This window comes from Lepidochelys kempii, chromosome 11 (assembly GCF_965140265.1).
Source record: "Lepidochelys kempii isolate rLepKem1 chromosome 11, rLepKem1.hap2, whole genome shotgun sequence".
NCBI classification, from domain to species: domain Eukaryota; kingdom Metazoa; phylum Chordata; order Testudines; family Cheloniidae; genus Lepidochelys; species Lepidochelys kempii.
The window spans coordinates 61,654,917-61,676,502 of record NC_133266.1 but is presented as its reverse complement, the minus strand read 5'-3'; the positions used below and the strand labels follow the sequence as shown (position 1 = coordinate 61,676,502).

At 39.8% G+C, this 21,586-nt stretch overlaps 1 protein-coding gene across 11 annotated transcripts in view; it reads right to left on the bottom strand.

Moving 5' to 3' along the window:
- Positions 1-21,586, bottom strand: part of PARD3B (par-3 family cell polarity regulator beta) — a 602,621-nt gene that overhangs the window by 383,815 nt on the left and 197,220 nt on the right. For 10 of the 11 annotated variants that reach the window (XM_073306519.1, XM_073306526.1, XM_073306522.1 and 7 more), the window contains exon 3: positions 9,684-9,855. The exons of the other annotated variant lie outside the window; for it this stretch is intronic. In XM_073306519.1, coding sequence (XP_073162620.1) covers positions 9,684-9,855 — 172 coding nt within the window. The remainder of the gene's footprint in view (positions 1-9,683; positions 9,856-21,586) is intronic. 11 annotated transcript variants of the gene reach the window in all.

Sequence of the window (21,586 nt, the reverse complement as noted above, 5' to 3'; positions counted from 1 at the left end):
TCACATACAGAATTAGTTGACAAAACAAATCTCTGTAGGACCTCGCAGGAGAATGCACACTGATACAAATAAGTCAACAAAACTTCATGGGATCAAGAGCTGCTGATGCCTCATAAAAGATTAGTGTGGCTGCTTCATAGTCTAGATAATACTTAGTCCTGCCATGAGTGCAGGGGACTGGACAAGATTACCTCTCGAGGTGCCTTCCTGTCCTATGATTCATCTTTGTCTGGACTCTGTTTTGCCAAATACTAATATTACTTATAAATGCGTACATTTAACAATATACTAAGAACTTATTGTAAGAGAAAACCCAACTTTATTTGTTTTCCAGCAAATCAGATAGCATGCGATTAATTGATTGTGGTACCTGTTTGGGTTTGATTAGAAAAAAAAAATGGGAAAGGCCCATTTGTAGAAATCTCATGATGGCACCTAAGCACACATTACTTTATCTTCCCACCTCAGAATGCAGGCATGTCAAGTATTAGCTAGTTCTCTCTCAGTTCTTAATGCAAAGGAGAAGCAAAGTAGAAAGGAAACAACTACATTCGTGCACAGTGGACCATCATCTATTAGATAAAGCAAATGAGAAAACTCTGAGCAAATCACGAAGGCATGTCTGACTCAAAGTGACATATCCATAAGATGGATCTTCCATAAATAATTATATTAGCACTCTCTTTTCTGCCCAACTGGACTGAAAGGGAAAATAACCAATTGACATCAGAAAAAAACAAAAAGCTAAACTTTTTAACTCACCTTTTCAGCTCCAATATTCACGCTGCAGAAGAAAATACTAGCTGAGAATACTTAAATAAAAACTACAAGAGGAAACTGTGAGGGTGCTCATGATGACTTCATTTGTGGGTACATGTCTAATTACAAGGCAAGGTTATGGGATCAGAATAAATTACAAATGTTAGATTCTCAGACATATATGATATTCCTCTGTTTAAGAGTGGCTACATTGAGAAATAGAAATGCTAAACCTTACTATACTCTAAGTAATACGTAACCATATTTAGAAAGCAGAGGACAATTGCAAATATAGTGAAATGTTAGGTGCTGAGGGTTTCTGGTAACGCTATCAGTTTCCTGTGAACAGCAGGAAGCTTCACCTGGTGGATGAAGCTGATGATCACACTGAAAGTATTCCCCATACTTATAGCTGAGTGTTTAGCAAGCATATTTTCACTAGATATTAGATTAGCAGCAACATGCAATAGAGATTTAAAAAATTCATGAACACTCTGTACTATTATGAGCACAGTATTGTATGTGATTGGCCTTTCTTTTGGAAGAGATTTGTAGAGAGTGACTCAATATGGGTCCAATACTGGTAAGCAGCTCAAAGAAAAAAAGAGTTGACAATATTTTTGTGGTACTGGAATCAATTGATATACAAGACATTAGACCCCTCTTTACTAATGAAAGCACATCTTCCCCCTCCTGTGTCAGTGGTTCATTTTTTTAATAGTCCTGAGATTAAGTGCTTATCTACTTTAACATCTCAATCTATTAGCATAAAAATACTCCAATAGTACTGTAGATTATTTATTTTTAGTATCTATTACATTTATACAACCCCTTTCATCTTGAGCTATAGAAAAGCATTTAAGTAATGGATGAAATGCATGTATATAGTTTGCTAAGGGAACCTACCTCTAAGGTGAAACATGACAATACTAAGTGTCTAATACCACTACAACAATAGCTTAGAACAAGGATTGAAGAGTACCAGTCAATTAAATCTACAAAAGGAATTTAGTTCCTTTTCTATAAAGTCTTTGGAAAACCACCACTAGCCAAAAAGAAGCATCACTAAATGGAAAACTGAAAAATCAAACACTAACTCAATAATAGAAAAAAAATTATGTAAAAATTCAGAGAGCTGATAAAACTCATAACTAATTCCACAGCTCATTTACAATGCTTTGTACAGGTTGTTTCTGATTCCCGCTGTGTTTATCAATTCTGAATGTTTGTTAGTATGTTGGATACCTGGGAAGGAAACACACACACACACACACACCATTATACCTAACTACTGTTATTTTTAATCAGCCAAATAGAAATTTGGCCAGGACACCAAAATGAATACCTGTTGCGGAAAATGAGGGTAATATCTGTATTATGTTTTGTAAATATAACGTGTACCTCAGTTTACCTTTTAACATTAAAGGAGGCTGTGAGAGGGAAACCAACAGCAATGGCAAAGATGAGGTACTATTTTAGGGGCCGTGGGGAAACAACAGGGTAGCTACAACTTGGCTCCAATTAATCTGGCAAGGTTTATTCTTCCCATGCAGAATTTAGGATCCAAGGGGATACAAAAAAAAGATCCTAGACTAAGCAGGAAGGAGGATGATCAGCCATCAACTTGAGGTTAGTCTCTGAGAGAAACAGCATTCTACAGCAGCAGTCTGCTTCTCTAAATCCAGAGATGGAGGTAACTGAGCTGAATGGAACTTACCAAATTTGCAAGGAAAGATCAGGGATCAAGTACGGGAAATATGGTTTTTATTGTTTTAACCATTCCCTCTGAATGCTATATACCTGTGAGTGGAAAAATAAAGAATGTTTTGAAGAAGTTGCTTTTGAGTCACTTTAATCAGCTTGCTGGTCCCTGGAGTGAAAGGGCTTACAGTTGCCAGACACAGTTAGGCCTGTTGTGTTAACATGGTTAAGAAACCAGATCTAGTCCAACAGTAATTGGTTCATGGGGTTTTACCCTTTGAGAGAGGTTAAAGAAGCTAAGCCTGTTACCCGATGGATGCACTTGAGGGGGACTAAAAGGGGTCAAAGCACAGCTCGCCCTGTAACTGACACCCACACTACTGAAAAATGTGTCATTTCGTCTAAAAGTTGGAGACATATTGTGCACAAGTGCATACATTTATTATAAATATATTCTAGCTTCAGAACCAATCAACACATTTTTTCCCCTGTGACTGACTGGCAAAAAAAAAAAAAAAAAAAACTTGGCTGAAGTATAAAATAATAATGTCACAGGTTTCAAACAATCTTTTTTTCTTTTAAATCTTTGTTGCCTTTGTATGAGATTTTTCAAATTGTGCTTCTCCTGCACCTGGCTACATAGAGCTGTTATATGGTAGTAACTTCATTTTAAAAGGACTTCTTTAGACAAGCATTTTGAGAGTGCTTTACAAACTTTCAGCAGTCTTTAGTAAAGATCTGTGAGAAAATGTTCATCTCTGGGAAAAGTGGGGGGGGGGGGGAGCTTCACAGACATTTTGTAGTTCTGCATCAATATTTTTTCTTAGTTTTGAAGAGAAAAATAGTTTCTACAGGAAATGAAGTGCCCTTTCAAAATGAAAATGGTACTAATTTTAGTGGAATAAATTTGTTAAACCTGTTGAATTTGTCCAGGGTTTTACCAGTATTATTTTGTTAAAGACATTCTGCATTCAATGAATGAAATAGCATAACCTTCTTATGAAATATGGTATATGGAAGGCAACCATGAATGCTCCCAATTTGCTCACCTTTCTGGCTGACATGATGGCAACTAGGAAGGCAACCTTCATGGATAGGTGGGAAATTGGCCAGTGGTTCAAAGCGTGGGCTGGTAAATAGAGTACAAGAATGAGGTCCAATTGCAATGTTCATTTCATCATGGTGGAAAGGTCCAAAGACGACCTTTCAGGAATGTGACTGTTGTGGGGTATTTAAAAATAAAATAGTCTTCAACCAGAGGATGGAAGGCACTGATTGCGGCTAGATAGGCATACAGGAAGCAAATGGAAAGCCCTGATACCTTGAGGTTGACGAAGTAATCTAAAATAGCAGGAGTACCCACTGTTTCTGGGGATAACTGGTTCTATTGCGTCCAGGTAGACAAATGCCTCCATTTAATGAGACAGCATTTTCCAGCGGAGTATTCTCTGCTTTGATTGAAAATAGATTGAATGGTGTCTGACTCAATGTTCTAGGTCTCATGCCCCTCCAAATACTAGACTGTGAGGTGGTGAGGGTCTGGGTTGAGATGCTTGATCTTGTCAATCTCTGAAATTAATAGATACAGGAAGGGACGAATTTTGATTGGAGAACAGGTTGACATTCATAAAACGTGAGAAAACCAAAACTGTCTGGGCCAGCTGGTGCAATGAGAATGGCCTAAGCTTTGTTGTGATGAATAATTTTCAGGATCTGTGGTAGCAGTGTCATTGGAGAAAAGGTGTATCTCAAGTGCTCTGTCCAGGGTAACAGAAGGGCATTGCCCCTGCAGCCCCAACCAAGTGCTGCTCTGTGGGCAGTATAAGCTGAACTTCTTGTTCATCTGGGAATTGAAAAGGTCCCAGGTGGTGTTTCCCACTGTGTGTGGGGAGGGGAGGGAGGAAGGGGCTGATTTTTGTTTACAGTGGATTTGTGCATCTCCCACTGGCCTGTGGGGAAGTGACTGCTGAGACTGTCTGCTAGAGAGCTCTGAATACCTGGTAGCTATGCTTCCAAAAGTGTGTTGTGGTTTCTGATGCACCAGTTCCATAAATTGACTGCCTCTATATAGAGAGAGAGGAAGAAATTTTGCCCCACCATGTTTGTTTATATAGAAGACGGTTGCCATGTTGTCTGACATTATCTGGATGCGACAGGACTCTAAGTGGGAGGAATGCATTGCAGACTATGCAGACTGCCCTTAACTCTAGGAGATTGACAAGAGAACGTGTGTCTTGCACAGCATGACTACCCATGTGTGCTCCCCAGACTACAAGGGATACACCTCTGATTATGGTTGTGTCAGGTGTGGGTGGAAAGAAAGGGACTCCTGCACGCACTTGTTCTGGGTTCATCCACCATACAAGAGAAGCCATGACCTTGGCAGGAGTTGTTACCTTGGTATTCATGTTGTCTCTACCTCTAGAGTAAACAGACTAGAGCCAGGCCTGTAAGCAATGGAGGTGAAGCCTGCTGAACAGTGTTATGCAGGTACACGAGGACACGTGACCTAAAATGGGAGAAGTAGATCTTGACTGTGGTTGGAGGTCAGAGGATTACTTGTTTTATTAGGCTGCTCATGGCCTGGAATCTGTTCATGGGGAGGTAGACTTTTGCTGAGGTTGAGTCTAGGGCTGCTTCTATACAGTCTACAGTATTTGTGGGAAATGAGGGTCAAAGGAGGCTTTTTTTTTTTCTGTTTACACAGATTCCCAATGATGCCGGAAGATGGATAAAGGATAATGTTGCTGACTGAACTTCTTGGTTGGATCTGCCCATTGGGAGACAATCATCCAAGTTATAGGAAGACAGTCTAGCCTTTTTGTCTCATCTGGGCCACCGTCATGGAGAGAACCTTCTAGAAGACCCCAGGTGCTGTTGCCAGCTTGAACAAGAAGTACACTAGAAGTATACTAGTAGTGGTCTTGTCCCACTATGAATCTGATGAACATTCTGCAGGATGGATGAATATGCACATGAAAGTAAGTATCTTTCATGTCAAGAGTCACGAACCATCTGTCCTTCTCCAGGGAAGAAATTATTGATGCCCATGTTAGCAAGTGAAATTTAGATTTGCAAATAAAGATTCAACTGGTGTAGATGAAGAATGGGTCTCCATCCTCCTCTTCTCTTTGAAACTATGAAATATGGGGAGAAAAAACCCTTTTCCCTTGATGCTGAGGTTGCACTTGCTCTAGAGCAGTAGTCCCCAAATGTTTTGGGGTCACACCCCCCCTTTACTCCTGTCCGCCACCCCCCCTCAGCTGGAGCCGGGAGACATGGACAGGAGTAAGGGAGGCTGAGGCTGGGGCCACACCTGGGATGAAGGGCAGGGTGGACAGCTGGGGTCAGGTCCAGGAGTGGAGCTGGATGGCGCATCTTCCTCACCCCCATGTGGGGCTGGACTGGGCAACAACTTCCCTCCCTCAAAATGTTCCTCTGTGCCCAACAGTTTGGGGACCTCTGCTCTATAGCCCTCACTAGAGGGAAGGGTCCACCTCCTGATAGAGAATTTCCTCATGACAGCGGTCCCTGAAGAGGGGTCAGGAAGTGGGTTTGTGGGGGGAGGGAGGAGGAAGAGGAGGAGATAAAATTCTTCACTCTCCCACTCCCACCTCCTGAATAATAACTGGAAAATGGGTATGAAACTTATTTCTGAAAGTCTGATTTAAATTTACTTAACTTTTGACATTACCTTTGCAATTAATATTTTCAATATGAGTTTTAAAAGGCAGGTTTTGTTTTAGGGCAACTCAGTGTCGCCAGTGATTCTCAGCAGTCCTGATATTCTTATGAAGTATATTTGAGTTATGAATTGAAGGGGCAAGCGCCCTGCAGTATACTGGAGTGCTTTCCATTTCACAAAACAAAGAGAGGCAAGAAACAGGGAGAATGAATTCAGTCCCACCACAATTTTCCTGTTACAGTCCTATCCCCGCCCAACAGAATGGAAATAACATTGCTACTCTTCTTGAAGAAACAAGGAAATTGGTCACATGAAAGTATGTCAGATCTTCATACATCTATATACAGATATAGATATATATGTATCTGTACCTGAATGAAAGAAAAGTACAAAGTTGCCATAGCTAATTACTAGATCATTCCTCTATTGCATGGATAAGACATTAGACTAAGAAAAAGGCCTCGTCCTCAGTGTTAATTGTTTGGTAATCAGGCCTAAAAAGAAACCAATAAGATTAAAGCCCAGGACCAAATTATGACTTACGGATCTAACTGAAGCAAATGACTCCAGTTCCCTCAGTAAATTTCAGTCCTGAATTCCAAAGACTTCAGCAAAGCCCTTCTAGCAATAAGAAACCATTACAAACTTACTTGCTTTGTAGTCTGAATTCAGACACTGTCAGCAGCAATACCAGATACCCTGCTTCAGTTCTGCTGTGCGTGTGGTGCAAGTATGTTTGTCTAGGATCAGATGCCAATAGTTAACCTCATATTTTGGGCATGTCAGATACTTAGACACTGTGGCCTAATTAAAGGCATCACATTCCCCTTCATTTTCTTAAAGGCAACACCAGAAGAGAGGTTTAGCTTTTTATAACAGTGCATGCAAATACTTCCATGTGTTTCTCTATGCAATAATTTTGATTTAACAGAAAAAGTTATTAAATTTGACAATAATCAAGTTATATAATTATCTGTAAACTGCTGAAAAGAGATAAGTGCTTAAATATTATGAAAACAATTAGATAAAAACCAAGGTCCAAATACTATTTTAAATTTTTTTGTTAAGGCACATATGGAAAGAATATAGGGGTTGAGGTACTTTTAGCTTTAAAGTTAAATATAGGGTTGTTTTTGAAATAAGTATTGGATCATTTTCAAAAGTTCAAGTGACTTGCTAACAGAAAACCAAGAATAACTAACTTGGTAACGGGAAAACTAAAATCGTAGTATTAGTAGGACTGGTTAATATCTGGAATGCATCAACCACAAAGGATATGAAATAAATAATTCTAAGATAAAGAGGAAAAATAACAAAAGAGATATCTTGTAACATATCTAGTATAAATAAAGACTGATCAGCCAACACTTACGATATAGTTTCTTAAATTTTATATGGATTCCCTTATGTTTGTAAAAGAAATAATTTAGTATCTTCTGTTTATTCAGCCCCATATGCTAGGTATTCTTCTGGGGACATCATTAAAAACACATCCATCATATGGACAATATGGTGGACCCAGACTTCTAAAGTATAGATTCTTCAATGAATTTTTAAAGCACACAATAACTATATATTTTGTCCATTTGAACCACATAGATATAACCCCTATTTAAGTAAATTCAGAGATCTTTTGTACATTCAGAGACTCTTTCAAAGTCTGAGAACTCTGGCACATGCTTAAAGTACACTCCTACCCTGAAAAGTGACTTACTCCAGGAATTTGCTCACTATGTATATTCAGAGTCATATCTTTCTTCAGTGAAAACACTTTACTACTTTTTGCTGCTGGTAGCCAATGCAGAATCAAGAGGATGCACCATATTCTAACCTGGCTCATACATCAATAGTATCGATAACTATGTTTTGTTTGCATTTTTAATTCAATTTGTCTTTGGATTTGGATCTAGTGTAACGGAGGACAGAAAACAATAGACTAGCAGAGATGATAATAAGGGCAAAATTAGCTTTGCAGAATTTTTGTCATTAATGAGATACAATAGCCAGAAAGAAAATGGGTGGACTTTCAGAACTCATATTGAGTTTTTAGAGTAGACAGTTAGAAAACCCTTCATTTAAATGAAACCAATTTGAAATGCAATCATTGAGACAAACATGGAATCCCAACATCCTCATTTTTACATATTCCATTTTTAGAGGAGATATTCACTTTTATTTCCAGAGAAACATGTGTATAGATTGGAAATTAACTGGGACCATAATTGGATGATCTTTTTACACTATCTTCATTCTCCTTAATACTCCAGAACATCCTAGCATCATTTCCGTTATGAAAATGAAACTGTCTGGTAAATGACATAGTGGTGACCTCCAGCACTGCTAAAATTAAAGGTCTACTGGCATTGCCATTATGAACAAAAATTCAATTTAGTTGTTTTACATAAGTTTGCATAAGGCTAAAATATGAAATATAATTCCGTCCTTCTCCCAAGATGTGAATACAATATTGAGCTAAGATGAGGCATGTTTACTAGTCCATTAAAATATGCATCAGGGTGATTATCTAAATCGCATTTATTTTTCAAAACATGTTAAGATATCTTTTACATTTCATGCTAGATCTTGTGTGTGTAACATAGAATATTAACTCATTCAATTAGAGGTCCTTCAGACAGATGAATCCTTTCCATACATATCAAGAATACAGTTCATAACATTCTTAAATATATGGAAGTTATAGCAAGAACACATCATTTCCCAAGACTACAGGCCGGAAGAAATCCTGCAGGTTGAAATTACAAACACTCTAAATGACCTATTATAACGTAAACCTTAGTCTGGAAGGTTTCATTGACTTCAGTAAAATTGAATGCTTTCCCTGACAGGCACAAACTAGAACTCTAAGAGTTCTGTTCACAGCATTAACTTTCTTTTCACTAAAATGTTGGTGGAATGTTTATTTATCAGTCTTTTCCTTTTTTAAAAGCGAAATTAAACCAAAGCAAACAGAATGCAAAACATGCAATTTCAAAAGTCATAAGTGGTCTAACTTTAAACCAACAAAGGCACAAACATTTCAGATCCAAGACTTAAATTCCATCCTTAACCCACCCACTTGTGCTCAGGAATTTTAATCACACACTGTTCTGAGACCCCTACAATACATAGTCACATTAGGGTAAAGTAAGGCAGGGTAGTAGCCTTACTTCTTACGTTTTGTGTTCTAAGCTTCATACTTGGTTTATTAAGGAGACCTCTCTATTCAGAATGTTACTAGTGATCTCTAGTAGAAAACAAGAAAACATCCCTTACTGTCATTAATTTTCTGGATACCTGTCAGGCAGTGCTGCTGCTTTGAGGGCTCACCGAAATGGGAGTCACCTGTTTCTGAAAGATTCTGTGTGGCCTCACCACAGCATTATCACCAGTGCAGACATGCAACACACACACACACACCAACAGGAAGGATGAAAATAAAGAGGCAAGACACCAGCAATGTAGAGAGGCTATGGCACATATCCCCTCCTAGATGATGATCAGTAATCATTTTAAAAATTGGAAGATAATGCGCACATACCCAATTTCAGTGCAGTAGGAGTCACCTCAATCTCACCACCAATTGGCTGAAAGGCAGCCAGCTGGGCAGCCACCTCCATCTCAAAAGGGTCTGGGCTGTGTGTGTCTGTCAAACTGCCACTGATGCTGTCAATCTTATTGTGCAATTCTTGTTCATCGTACACAGCAATCAGCTGTAAAACAAAAGATATTACAGTTTATACTTAAAATATGGCTGACACTGATTTCCAGTACAAATATTGCCTTGACGGTAGGATAAAAGTATCGAACAGATTTGAAAATGACAGATGATAGAGGCACAGATTCAGGAAACTACTTAAACATGTGCTTAAATAAACTGACTTCAATGGGACTTAAGCGGCGACCTGAAAAGAGATGCTTTTCTGAATCAGGACCACAATGTGGTGTCATCATTAGCTAGCACCTTAGTGTAGCGGAAAATTTCTCTTAGGATTTTCATTACAAACCTCCACTTAGAGAAATCCCTATTTCAGCCATAAAAAATAACTCTCAACTGAAGCACTGCTTCCATGCTCTTCTAGGCTAACTTTCAGAGACTAAAATTAGGGGAAAAAATCCAGTTGGCCAAAATTAAACACTGAAAAAAAAAAAAAAAAAAAAAAAGGATCCCAGAGTACAACACAAGTACATATAAATGAGGTATACATGACTTTTTATTGTTTTCGGTTTATCTTCTGGTAAATAAAAAAGGACAATAGATGAATATTGTGTTCTTACAATAACATAAGGTATTTATAAGACAGCATGTTCAAGAATACAAAATATCATTGAATAATCTCTTTTGTTTTTCCAGTTTTAAAATCCCAGTGTCATTTACATCAGAGAACTTTTGGGGATTAAATTTAAGGCACATGTGTCTTTTGATCCATTCTCAGAGTATCCACTGGCATCAAGGGTAGAGGATGAGACTGCAACAGTATTAACAACTTCATAATCAGTGTATTTCATTGAGGCAATTATTTCATCCTATGCTTTAAACTGACATGTTATCCACTGAATATCATCTGAAATGGTTTCTGCAGTTTAGGGTATACGAATTTTTCCATTAATACTTAGGATTTATTAAGAGATTCATTTAGTCTATGAATAAATTTGAAAAGGGCACAAATCACTTTCTAGATCATTCCAAAAACCAAGCATTAAGGTTGGGGTTATTTTTTAATTTTTATAATTAATACATATATAGTGCATGTGTGTGCGCGTGTACATAGATATACCTTGAAGATTTGTGTCAAAAAGATACACAGAGATAAGTAAAATATTGAAGCAAAGAGAAACGTTTAAAGACACTCATTTGCCTAAGGGAATAAAGAAGTATACAAGATAAAGGAATGAGACACAAAATAAAGGAGGGAATAAGAGGAGAAAAAGCTGAAGTGCTTCTAAGGAAGAAACTGACATTTTTAGGTCTCCCACTCATTTATAATTTGGTTGCTAGAAATGTGTCAGTTCATGTTTACCAATACGTATTCCAGCAACACACAAAAACCCCTGAATAATTATGAAGAAAACTTGCTTTCTTTTTTAGACAAAGACTGTTTTCTTTCCATAACTACGCATATATTCTTACTACACAATTTGTTTTGTATTTAACCTACACTTATTAGAAAATATTATTCTAGTAACAGATGACTTTTTTTGCAATGTAAATCATAGTAAAGTACAAGGAAACTCACCATCATAGTATCTATGCACTTACCAAATAGATAAATCCAAATGGGGGAACTAAAGCGAAACATGCACATCAAGACCAAGAGTATGGTTGCTTTTCTTGTTTGTTAAATAACTATTAACATTAATGTCATGGGAAAGCTCTGACAAAAATGTGTCACATTTTTTCATGAATGTTGTAAAGACTGTATCATCCAAGTTCAAGAAAATTCACGGTTGTGAATTAGCTTCCCAGAAGGAAAAGGAGTACTTGTGGCACCTTAGAGACTAACCAATTTGAAGTGAGCTGTAGCTCACGAAAGCTCATACTCAAATAAATTGGTTAGTCTCTAAGGTGCCACAAGTACTCCTTTTCTTTTTGCGAATACAGACTAACACGGCTGTTACTCTGAAACTTCCCAGAAGGCTTCGTCTTCAGCTCTTACAAGTCTCACCTTTCCCATGATAACTTTCCTTCATTCCTGAGGATTGCAGCTGTTACTGAGGGAGAAGGAGAGCAAGACAGCACAGGTCCAACTCACTGAAAGCTTTGAAGATCAACACCAGGATTTGAAACTCATTTTGGTATTTGATAGGTAAATAGTGAAGTGAATGGAGCATGAGTGTGATGTGATGATCAACAGACACACTGTTCTGTGTTGCATCAGGTGGAGTTTCTCTGTGGTTTCATTCCCTGGTGCATGACAATAGTATAATATATTTCAATACAACAGCACACATATTACCATAGATTTTTATAATACTACTACTATGTAATGGTATAGCACTTTTCATCTGTAGATTTTGAAGCATTTTACAGGAGGTGAGTAAAGCATTATCATCCCCAGTTTACACTTCCGTAAAGTGAGAGACAAATTAAATGAAACATTAGCTGTAATCATAATAGTATATTATTGCAATGTACTGAGAAATAAAACCACAGGTAGTGAAGAAATTCCACATGTATAACATGCAATACGTCACCCGCTGACCAACACAGGGTGACAAAACACATCACTCCCATGCTCCATTCACCTCACTGGCTACCCAACAATTATCAAATCATTTAAAGATACTAATCTTGATTGTTGAAGTTATCTACAAGCCAGGCCCTGGATGTCTTTAAAATGGCCTCTTCCCAGATACAGTCACACAGTTAGGCCTGGTCTACACTACGAGTTTGTGTCGGATTTAGCAGCGTTAAATCAAATTAACCCTGCACCCGTCCACACAACGAAGCCATTTTTTCGACATAAAGGGCTCTTAAAACCAATTTCTGTACTCCTCCCCAACGAGGGGATTAGTGCTGAAATCGACATAGCTGTTTCGAATTAGGGTTACTGTGGTTGCAGAAGCTGAAAGACTATAGCTTACCATGGCCGCCTGCAAGCTGAATTCTGTTGCCCGGCACTGCATGTGTGATCTCTCACACCAAAGCCGCAGGCACTCAATATACGATTCAAAATGTGACCTGGTACCAAAAATCACATGTGCTATGTAAGGTGAATAGTGTTGTTAACCATGAAAGAGTATAGCCATTGTTCTGTAAAATGTATCTCTTAAAATACTTCACTCCCTTTTATTTCCTCCAGCAGCTGCAAACATTTCAAGCCTCCCTCCTCCGTCCCAAAGGCTCTCTCAGATAAGGTGGCGAAAAAAAATGCACGAGCAATGAAATGTTCTCTGAGCTCATGCAGTCATCCGGCACTGACAGAGCTCAGCAGAATGTGTGGAGGGACACAACAGCAGAGTACAGGACAGTGGCCAATGAACGTGAGGAGAGGTGGCGGCAGGAAGATCAGAGGAGGCATGAGGCAACACTGAGGCTACTGCGGGATCAAACGGACATGCTCCGGCGTCTGGTGGAGGTTCACGAACGGCAGAGGATCACAGACTGCCACGGCGGCCCCTGTTTAACTGTCCTCCCTCCTCCCCAAGTTCCACAGCCTCCTCACCCAGATGCCCAAGAACGCCGGGGGGCTCCAGGCACCCAACCACTCCACCCCAGTGGACAGCCCAAGCAACAGAAGGCTGTCATTCAACAAGTTTTGAAGTGGCCTTTTCCTTCCCTCCTACCCTCCTCCCACCCGTCATCAGGGCTACCTTGTGAGTTATCTCCCTATTTTTATAATCAACTAATAAAGAATACATGTTTTTTAAACGATAGTGACTATTTCCTTTGCAAGCAAGCTGTGATCAAAGGAGGGAGGGCTTACAGGGAATTTAGAGGCTACCGAGGGGGCAGGTTTTCATCAAGGAGAAACAAACAGAAGTGTCACACAGTACCCTGGCCAATCATGACACTGGTTTTCAAAGCTTCTCTGATGCGCAGCGCTTCCTGCTGTGCTCTTCTAACAGCCCTGGTGTCTGGCTACGCGTATCCAGTGGCCAGGCCATTTGCCTCAACCTCCCACCCCGCCATAAACGTCTCCCCCTTACTCTCACAGAGATTGTGGAGCACACAGCAAGCAGCAATAACAATGGCAATATTGGTTTCGCTGAGGTCTGAGCGAGTCAGTAAACTTCGCCAGCAACCCTTTAAACATCCAAATGCACACTCTACAACCATTCTGCACTTGCTCAGCCTATAGTTGAACAGCTCCTTACTACTGTCCAGGGTGCCTGTGTACGGCTTCATGAGCCAGGGCATTAAGGGGTAGGCTGGGTCCCCAAGGATAACTATAGGCATTTCAACATACGCAACAGTTATTTTCTGGTCTGGGAAGTAAATCCCTTCCTGCAGCTGCTCAAACAGACCAGAGTTCCTGAAGATGCAAGCGTCATGAACCTTTCCCGGCCATCCCACGTTGATGCTGGTGAAACATCCCTTGTGATCCACCAGTGCTTGTAGCACCACTGAAAAGTACCCCTTGCAGTTTATGTACTGGCTGCCCTGGTGGTCCGGTCCCAAGATAGGGATATGCATTCCATCTATAGCCCCACCGCAGTTAGGGAATCCCATTGCAGCAAAGCCATCTAGTCTGACATTTCCCAGAGTCACTACCTTTGATAGCAGCAGCTCAACGATTGCGCTGGCTACTTGCATCACAGTAACCCCCACAGTAGATTTGCCCACTCCAAATTGATCACCGACTGACTGGTAGCTGTCTGGCGTTGCAGACTTCCACAGGGCTATTGCCACTTGCTTGTGAACTGTGAGGGCTGCTCTCATCTTGGTATTCTTGCACTTCAGGGCAGGGGAAAGCAAGTCACGAAGTTCCATGGAAGTAACCTTACGCATGCGAAAGTTTCGGAGCTACTGGGAATCATCCCAAACCTGCAACACTATGCGGTCCCACCACTCTGTGCTTGTTTCCCGGGCCCAGAATCAGCGTTCCACAGCAGGAGCCTGCCCCAATAACACCATGATCTCCAAATTGCCAGGGATCGCAGTTTTAGAAGAATCTGTGTTCATGACCTCATCACCGCGCTGCCGTCACCTCCTCGCCTGGTTTTTCAGGTGCTGGTTCTGCATAAACTGCACGATAATGCGCGAGGTGTTTACAATGGTCATAACTGCTGCGGTGAGCTGAACGGGCTCCGTGCTTGCCGTGCTATGGCATCTGCTCGGGCAATCCAAAGAAAAGGGCATGAAATGATTTTCTGCTGTTGCTTTCATGGAGGGAGGGAGGGTTGACTGACAATATTTACCCATAACCACCAGTGACAAATTTTCGGCCCCAACAGGCATTGGGAGCTAAGCCCAGAATTCCAATGGGCAGCAGGGACTGCGGGAACTGTGGGATAGCTACCCACACTGCACCACTCGGAACGTCGACGCTTGCCACGATACCGTGGACGCACACCGCCACCGAATTAATGTGCTTCGTATGGACGCATGCACTCGACTTTATACAATCTGTTCCCAAAAATTGACTTCTGTAAAATCGGAGTACTTTCCTAGTATAGACATGGCCTTAGTCAATGGAAAAGCTGTAAGGGGGAGCCAGGTTTTAAACTCACTAATCAGATGTGGAGATTACAGATGAGCGGATAATTTTGACCAAATTTATATGCAAAAGTGGACTGTAGTCCCCTACCCAGCCCAAATTAGTAAAAGTATTTTCTACTGCTGTCATTATTTGAGAAACCAGTAACATGAAGAGTCTAGAAGTCCTCTTAGCTGCGCATCTTTTTGTCAGATTCTTGTTATATTACAGTAATTATTTATAGGCATTTGTATAACAGTCACCACCAATAAAGTTATTTGATCTAGACTTAAACTCCCACCTTTTACACCATGTAAAAGAGGTGATATTTCATGTACTGAGGATACTAATAGGTAAAAAATTTAAGATCTTCCTTCACCAATGAAATAAAAACTGATTTATTTATTAAAAACATTTATTCAGAAGAGCTACTCAGGACTCCATTTACAACAGCACCTAGCTCGTAATCATATTAACATTACAAATGCATTACTAATCAATCAAAACATTATAAATATCAACTTCAGCCTTTCAAAAAGGAATGAATACAATTAAGGATATGCAAATTAGCTATTCAAAAATAATTTTAGTAATTGACTGCTCATTTCCAGTATGGAAAATTCTTTAATTGGAGAAGACTACTATCCTCTCACATCAGGAAAGAAATGATGGCCTCCAAGCAAGATTAAAAAAAAATCCTACATTAACATATATTACCAAATATCCTCATGTTTTCAATTGGTCACTCTGTGTCAAGTTGCTCTTTAAATAGTTCAGTATATTAAAAAAATAAGCCATTATGTGGATCAACATACTAATTCTTTTAAATACATCAGTGTATCAAAAGATTATTCCATCAATATGTACAAATAATCTGCGAAATGTGATCCCATTATTCTATTGATAAAAATTGTCCACTTGGTATATTCGTTAAAAATATTCCATTTTTAAAAAGTGACTTGAGGAAAAAATATAAAAGTATTTGTCATCACTGAGTAGCTTTAAAAGGCATTTTTGTATAATTAGGACTTCAACTCCACACATCATTGTAATCTGTTTAAATCTAGCACCTTTTAATAATCTATCAGTCACCAAGACAAATAATAAATTTTCAAACCTGTGGCACTTACTTGTTATTTTATACATAAAGGATTTTAAGTAGGCAAAAACCCACCATAAGGTAGCAACACTGAACAGTGATACTTTATTACCACTACAGTTGCCAGGAAGTGTGGCAAGCTTACTGTAAAGCAAATTAGTAAACTCAAATTTTGAATTTGTAAGTGTGTCCTATGATAAAGGCGTAAGATAGAGGTACTAAAACTATCAACATTTTATAATTATTCCAAATACATGATTTACAGAAAAATACAAAATTTGTGTACAAGTTTAGAGAATATATACCAAAACACAGAGCTACAAACATGCAGTCAACAAATACAGATATAATCTCATATACAAGAAGAAGGGTAAACAACAATAGAAGGAAAATAATGCTATTGAATGAGGAGGACTGAATACAAAGCCGCAAAGTGTTGCGCCTAAGGGAATCAGTGGCCCACTAGGATGCAGAAAATTGATGGACTGTTTCATTTAAGAGTCATCCAAAGATAAAATGTTCCCTCATCCCTGCTCCCCATAAGAAATGGCATGTTTCCCAAGGGCTATCAGTCTTTCCAAAACTGGTTACGTTCTACCCTAATAACCTTCAGCAACTGCATGTTCCCCCCCACTTCCAGAGTGTGCTTGCGTATATAAACATATACATACATATACTGCTACACCTACAGTATGCAAATTCTTTAATCATATACACTGTATTTATTAGCATGCAACAATATAAAAAGTAGTAAACTACATAATATGTTCCAAAGAAAAATCTGATTAGTTACAAGTTTTAACCAAGCACAATTAAATCTAAATAATGCTGTGAAGTTTCACGATTTCACAAGGAGAGAAAAACAAATTATCACCTTTGAATGAATGGTGGAACATTGCAGACTTATTTGAAAACATTTGTCTATCTGTACCTCAACAGCAACTGGCTCTTTTGTATACTCTTTTAAACAAAGACTTCATCATGATTTCTCTTTTTAAAAAAATGCTTTTGACAACTTGATTAGTGTTGTTAATCTTTTTTTTTTTTTTTTTTTTTAATAAGAGTCTTCATGGTACAAGAACAGGCATAAACATATGACTTCACTAATTTCAACCAACATAAGTGGAACTAAAGAGATACTTCTATTTCCTCTCCAACCCAAAACATTCTTCATATACATAGTGCCACTTTGGTGTAAACCTCAAAGGAAAATAACAAAACTTGCATGCAATTAAATTCATCAGCTTTCAAGTACTGACAGGTTAAAAATCATTTAAAAAGTAAATGTTTTTACCTATGTTAATAGCACATTAGAAGAAGGAAGGATTTTTTAAGAAGCAGGGGAATACTTTTCAAAGACACAAATAGGAGTTAGGTGCCCAACTTCCACTAACTTTCAGTCGGAGATCGGTGACTAACTGTCCTTTGTGCCTTTGATGATAACCTGATCTCCCCCCATTTAGTTTTCACCAGTCATAGTTTGGTTGGGGTTTTTTAAATGCCCTTCACTCAGTCTGGACTATGAATGCATACTAGAGAGGGTCCTGCTTTGTTTACGATCAGTTTTGTTTCAGTTCTGATGATACATGCTTGTGACTGCAAACACTGCAGGGAAAAAAGTTTTAAAAAAACCTTCATTTTTAAACAAACTATAAACGTTCAAGTCCTGAAGGAGCACTGTCAAGCAGGAACACTATTTCTCAACATCTTAAGCCTGATAATAAACACATTTCCTAATTCACCAAAGAATTTTCAATCAAGAATCACTCATGTTTCAACAAAAAATTGTGGGTACATAGTAAATGAATGGTTCAATGGGCTTGCCATGGAACTCTGTGACCTACACAGAAATGATGGAAGTAAAAGCTGAGGTTCAGTACACTCTCATACAACTTTGTCACTTTCCTACTTCACAAAAATAAATGAAGGTTACTTAACTGTAACCAGACTTCTTCAAGATGATGCTCTGCATATTACTACTTCTGAGATCAGGGCGCCTGCACTGTGAGCTTCCGAACATTCTGAAAAGCAGTGTCCATTGGAGCCACTTGCCCCTCCCTCCCACTTACATCCCGAAGTATTCCAAGGATATAATGGGCGGGGGGGCTAGGGGGAATGGGGGAAAGGGTCTGAAGCCCAAGCCCTGCAGCGGGAGGGTGGGCATCCAGTGGCTCAGTGGCTGACTGCTCTGTGGCCCTCACTGCCCATGGTGCCTCGGAGCTCCAGGACCCACCACTGCCCGCAGCAGCTGAGAGCTCCAGACCTCCCCCACCACCCTTGGCAGCTGACGGCTGTGGGGTCCCCCCGCCGCGGCTCAGAGCTCCTGGTTCCCCCTGCCGCCCACAGCAGCTTGGAGCTCTGGGGCCCTCCACCGACTGATAGTTTTTTCCCTGTGCTGAAGCAGAAAATGTCATGGAGGTCTCTGAAAGTCACAGATTCTGTGATCTCCGTGACACAATCTTATCCTTAGACATCATTAAAGATTGGTGATTCTGTCATTCAATATCCTGGGTAAGAGATTAACTTCCATAAATTTTTGCTTTCCAAACTGCTGGGTCTCCTGCCTTTGAAATGATCACGGAGGCCTATTTCAGGGGCAGGAGACCCAACAGACTACATTTGGCATCTCAATTCCAGATTTCTGGGATTCTTGATTCTGAGTGTTATTCTGAGGTCTAAAAGAGCTTATTAAAAAGGAGGTATCTTTGATCAGTCAAACTTATTCTGTGAATTGAAACAGATTTTTCATCTATGCAGCATCTGAGTGAGTGGATCTGATAAGGTCCTCCTTGACTGTTCTAGATTATTATACTTCGGATAGTTTAAAAAAAAACAAACAAACCAACCCACCCAAAAGAGACCAAAAACCTACTTTTTTGGATTTCTGCCAAGAGACATTTAGTTATTTTTCTGTTACAACCACTGGTGCAGATAGACAATCTTTTCTCATTTTGAAATAACCTTATCTATGACAGAATTTCTCAGTATATACCTAAAGCTGCTTGGGGTAGTACTTCGCTGTGAGAACTGCAGAAATGTGGACTAAACTTGGCATTGTCATTCTTGGGATGTATTGCAAATATTGACAGGTTTCAGAGTAACAGCCGTGTTAGTCTGTATTCGCAAAAAGAAAAGGAGTACTTGTGGCACCTTAGAGACTAACCAATTTATTTGAGCATGAGCTTGCGTGAGCTGTAGCTCACTTCATCCGATACTCCTTTTCTTATTGCAAATATTGAAGAATAGGTTCATTTGTCTCATCCTCAGGGTGTCGTCCCCTTCTAGCATAAACTCTGGTATTGTAATTTTATTGCTTATACAACTAATAGTCTTCCATTTAAACAGTAGGCAGATTGTTCTCTGTACTATATTTCTATAAAGCCACTCTTGACTTTTTAGAGCGAAATTGCAATACAAGTTGCATTCTTACTAAACAGGTGATCCTGCCTGCATCTCCTTCCTAACTATGTAAGATACCTGGTATCTCCATCTCTTTCAGACCACTACAACGTCTGTTTGTCCCTTAGCCTCATTTACATTTAAGAAGGCAGGTGTCATATTTTTCATAGTCAGAGAACTTTGTTATAATTAAGGATACGATTATGTCATTGAGGTCATGGATTCTGTGACATGTGTGATATTTTCTGCTTCAGCCCTGGTGCAGCAGGGGGACCTGGAGCTGTCAGCCACCACAGATAGTAGTAGGCCTCAGAGCTCCAAGGCAGCGCAGGTGGCAGAGGCCATGGAGCCATCAGCCACTGCGGTCGGCAGGGATGCTGGAGGTCTGAGGCACCGCAAGGACCCTGGAGCAGTCAGCCGCTGCAGATCGTGGAGGCCTGACTTCTGAGAGACCCTGGAGCTGTGGCAGGGGTGCCAGAGCTCTGAGCTGCTGGGGCTGCAACGGGTGCTAGATGCCTCCCTCCCCCACAACAAGGCTCAGGCTCTTTCTCCTCACCACTCCACCCTCCCCCCATCCCCGGCAGGCCTCCGGCTTCATCAGCCCCCCCGTCAAACCCGTCCCCCCATTATTTTTAGTAAAATTTACAGACAGATCACGGGCTTCCATGAATTTTTGTTTATTGTCCGTGACCTGTCCACGACTTTTACTGAAAATAACGATGGCAAAATCTTACCTTGATCAGTGAGGATACTGAATTTATTAATAAGAAATTTCTCGACTCAGCTGGCTAGAATGAACCCCTTTGGTGGTCTGTGTAATGCATTCCTTCACAATTTACACAGATTTGGATTTTATGAAGAGGAGAAAGCCTTGCTGGTTAGATAAATAGCTCTTAGCTCCAGTACTTTTACAGGGCAGCCACATCTCCTACCAAGATCACACAACTGGGAATGGATGGAGAAGAACCCTTTCTACCTTCTAGAACTACTAGTGCAGATGGCAGGAAGATGAAAAGGAAACTCCCTAGAGGACATGTTCTTCCCCATCTTATGAAATAATGCATCTGGGAAGTACTGAGACATTGTGGCTCAGATGTGCCTAATGTCAAGAAAAGGTGATAGAGTCATAAATGGCTCTGCTGAGACCTTAGACACAGCCTGAAAGTCAAGCTAACATGTAACTGCACCAGTAAGAAATCTGTCCACTGCAAGAAAGTTTGCAGATCTAGAATATATCATGGCTTCAGTGACCACACATCATTTTTATTTAATTTTAAAGTTTCCTGGATTTTTAATGTCTTTCTTCAGAGTGAAGGTATTGACATGTATTTGAATGTTAAATCTTATTTAATGATGTTTTGTTTTGGAATTTCTTTAGCTTTTTGTGAAAGCCGCCTAGGAAAAATACAAAAATGCATGCCATATGGAAGCACTCAGTCACATCCAAATATGTAAGCAGATTTACACCCTCCTTTAGGTGAAAGCCATGTTAATCATCATAATTTCTTTGCCTTCTTGTTACAGCTGCACCAAAGTATTTTCCAAGGGGCACCTCAAAATTTCTTAAATTCTGAATTCCATGCAGAACGTCTGTATCAAACTCTAAAGGCCTCAAGAGTTCTGTAGTGATTAGGATGCTCCATGTAGTGAATTTATGGTTTCCAATGCCTGCTATACCTTTGTGAGGTATAGCAGTTCTGCTGAAGTCTGATATGCATTTGTTTGGCCAAGTTGCCAATCCATCAGATCCTTTGCAAATTTGAACATAACGTAAGAATGGCCACACAGGGTCAGACAAATGGTCTA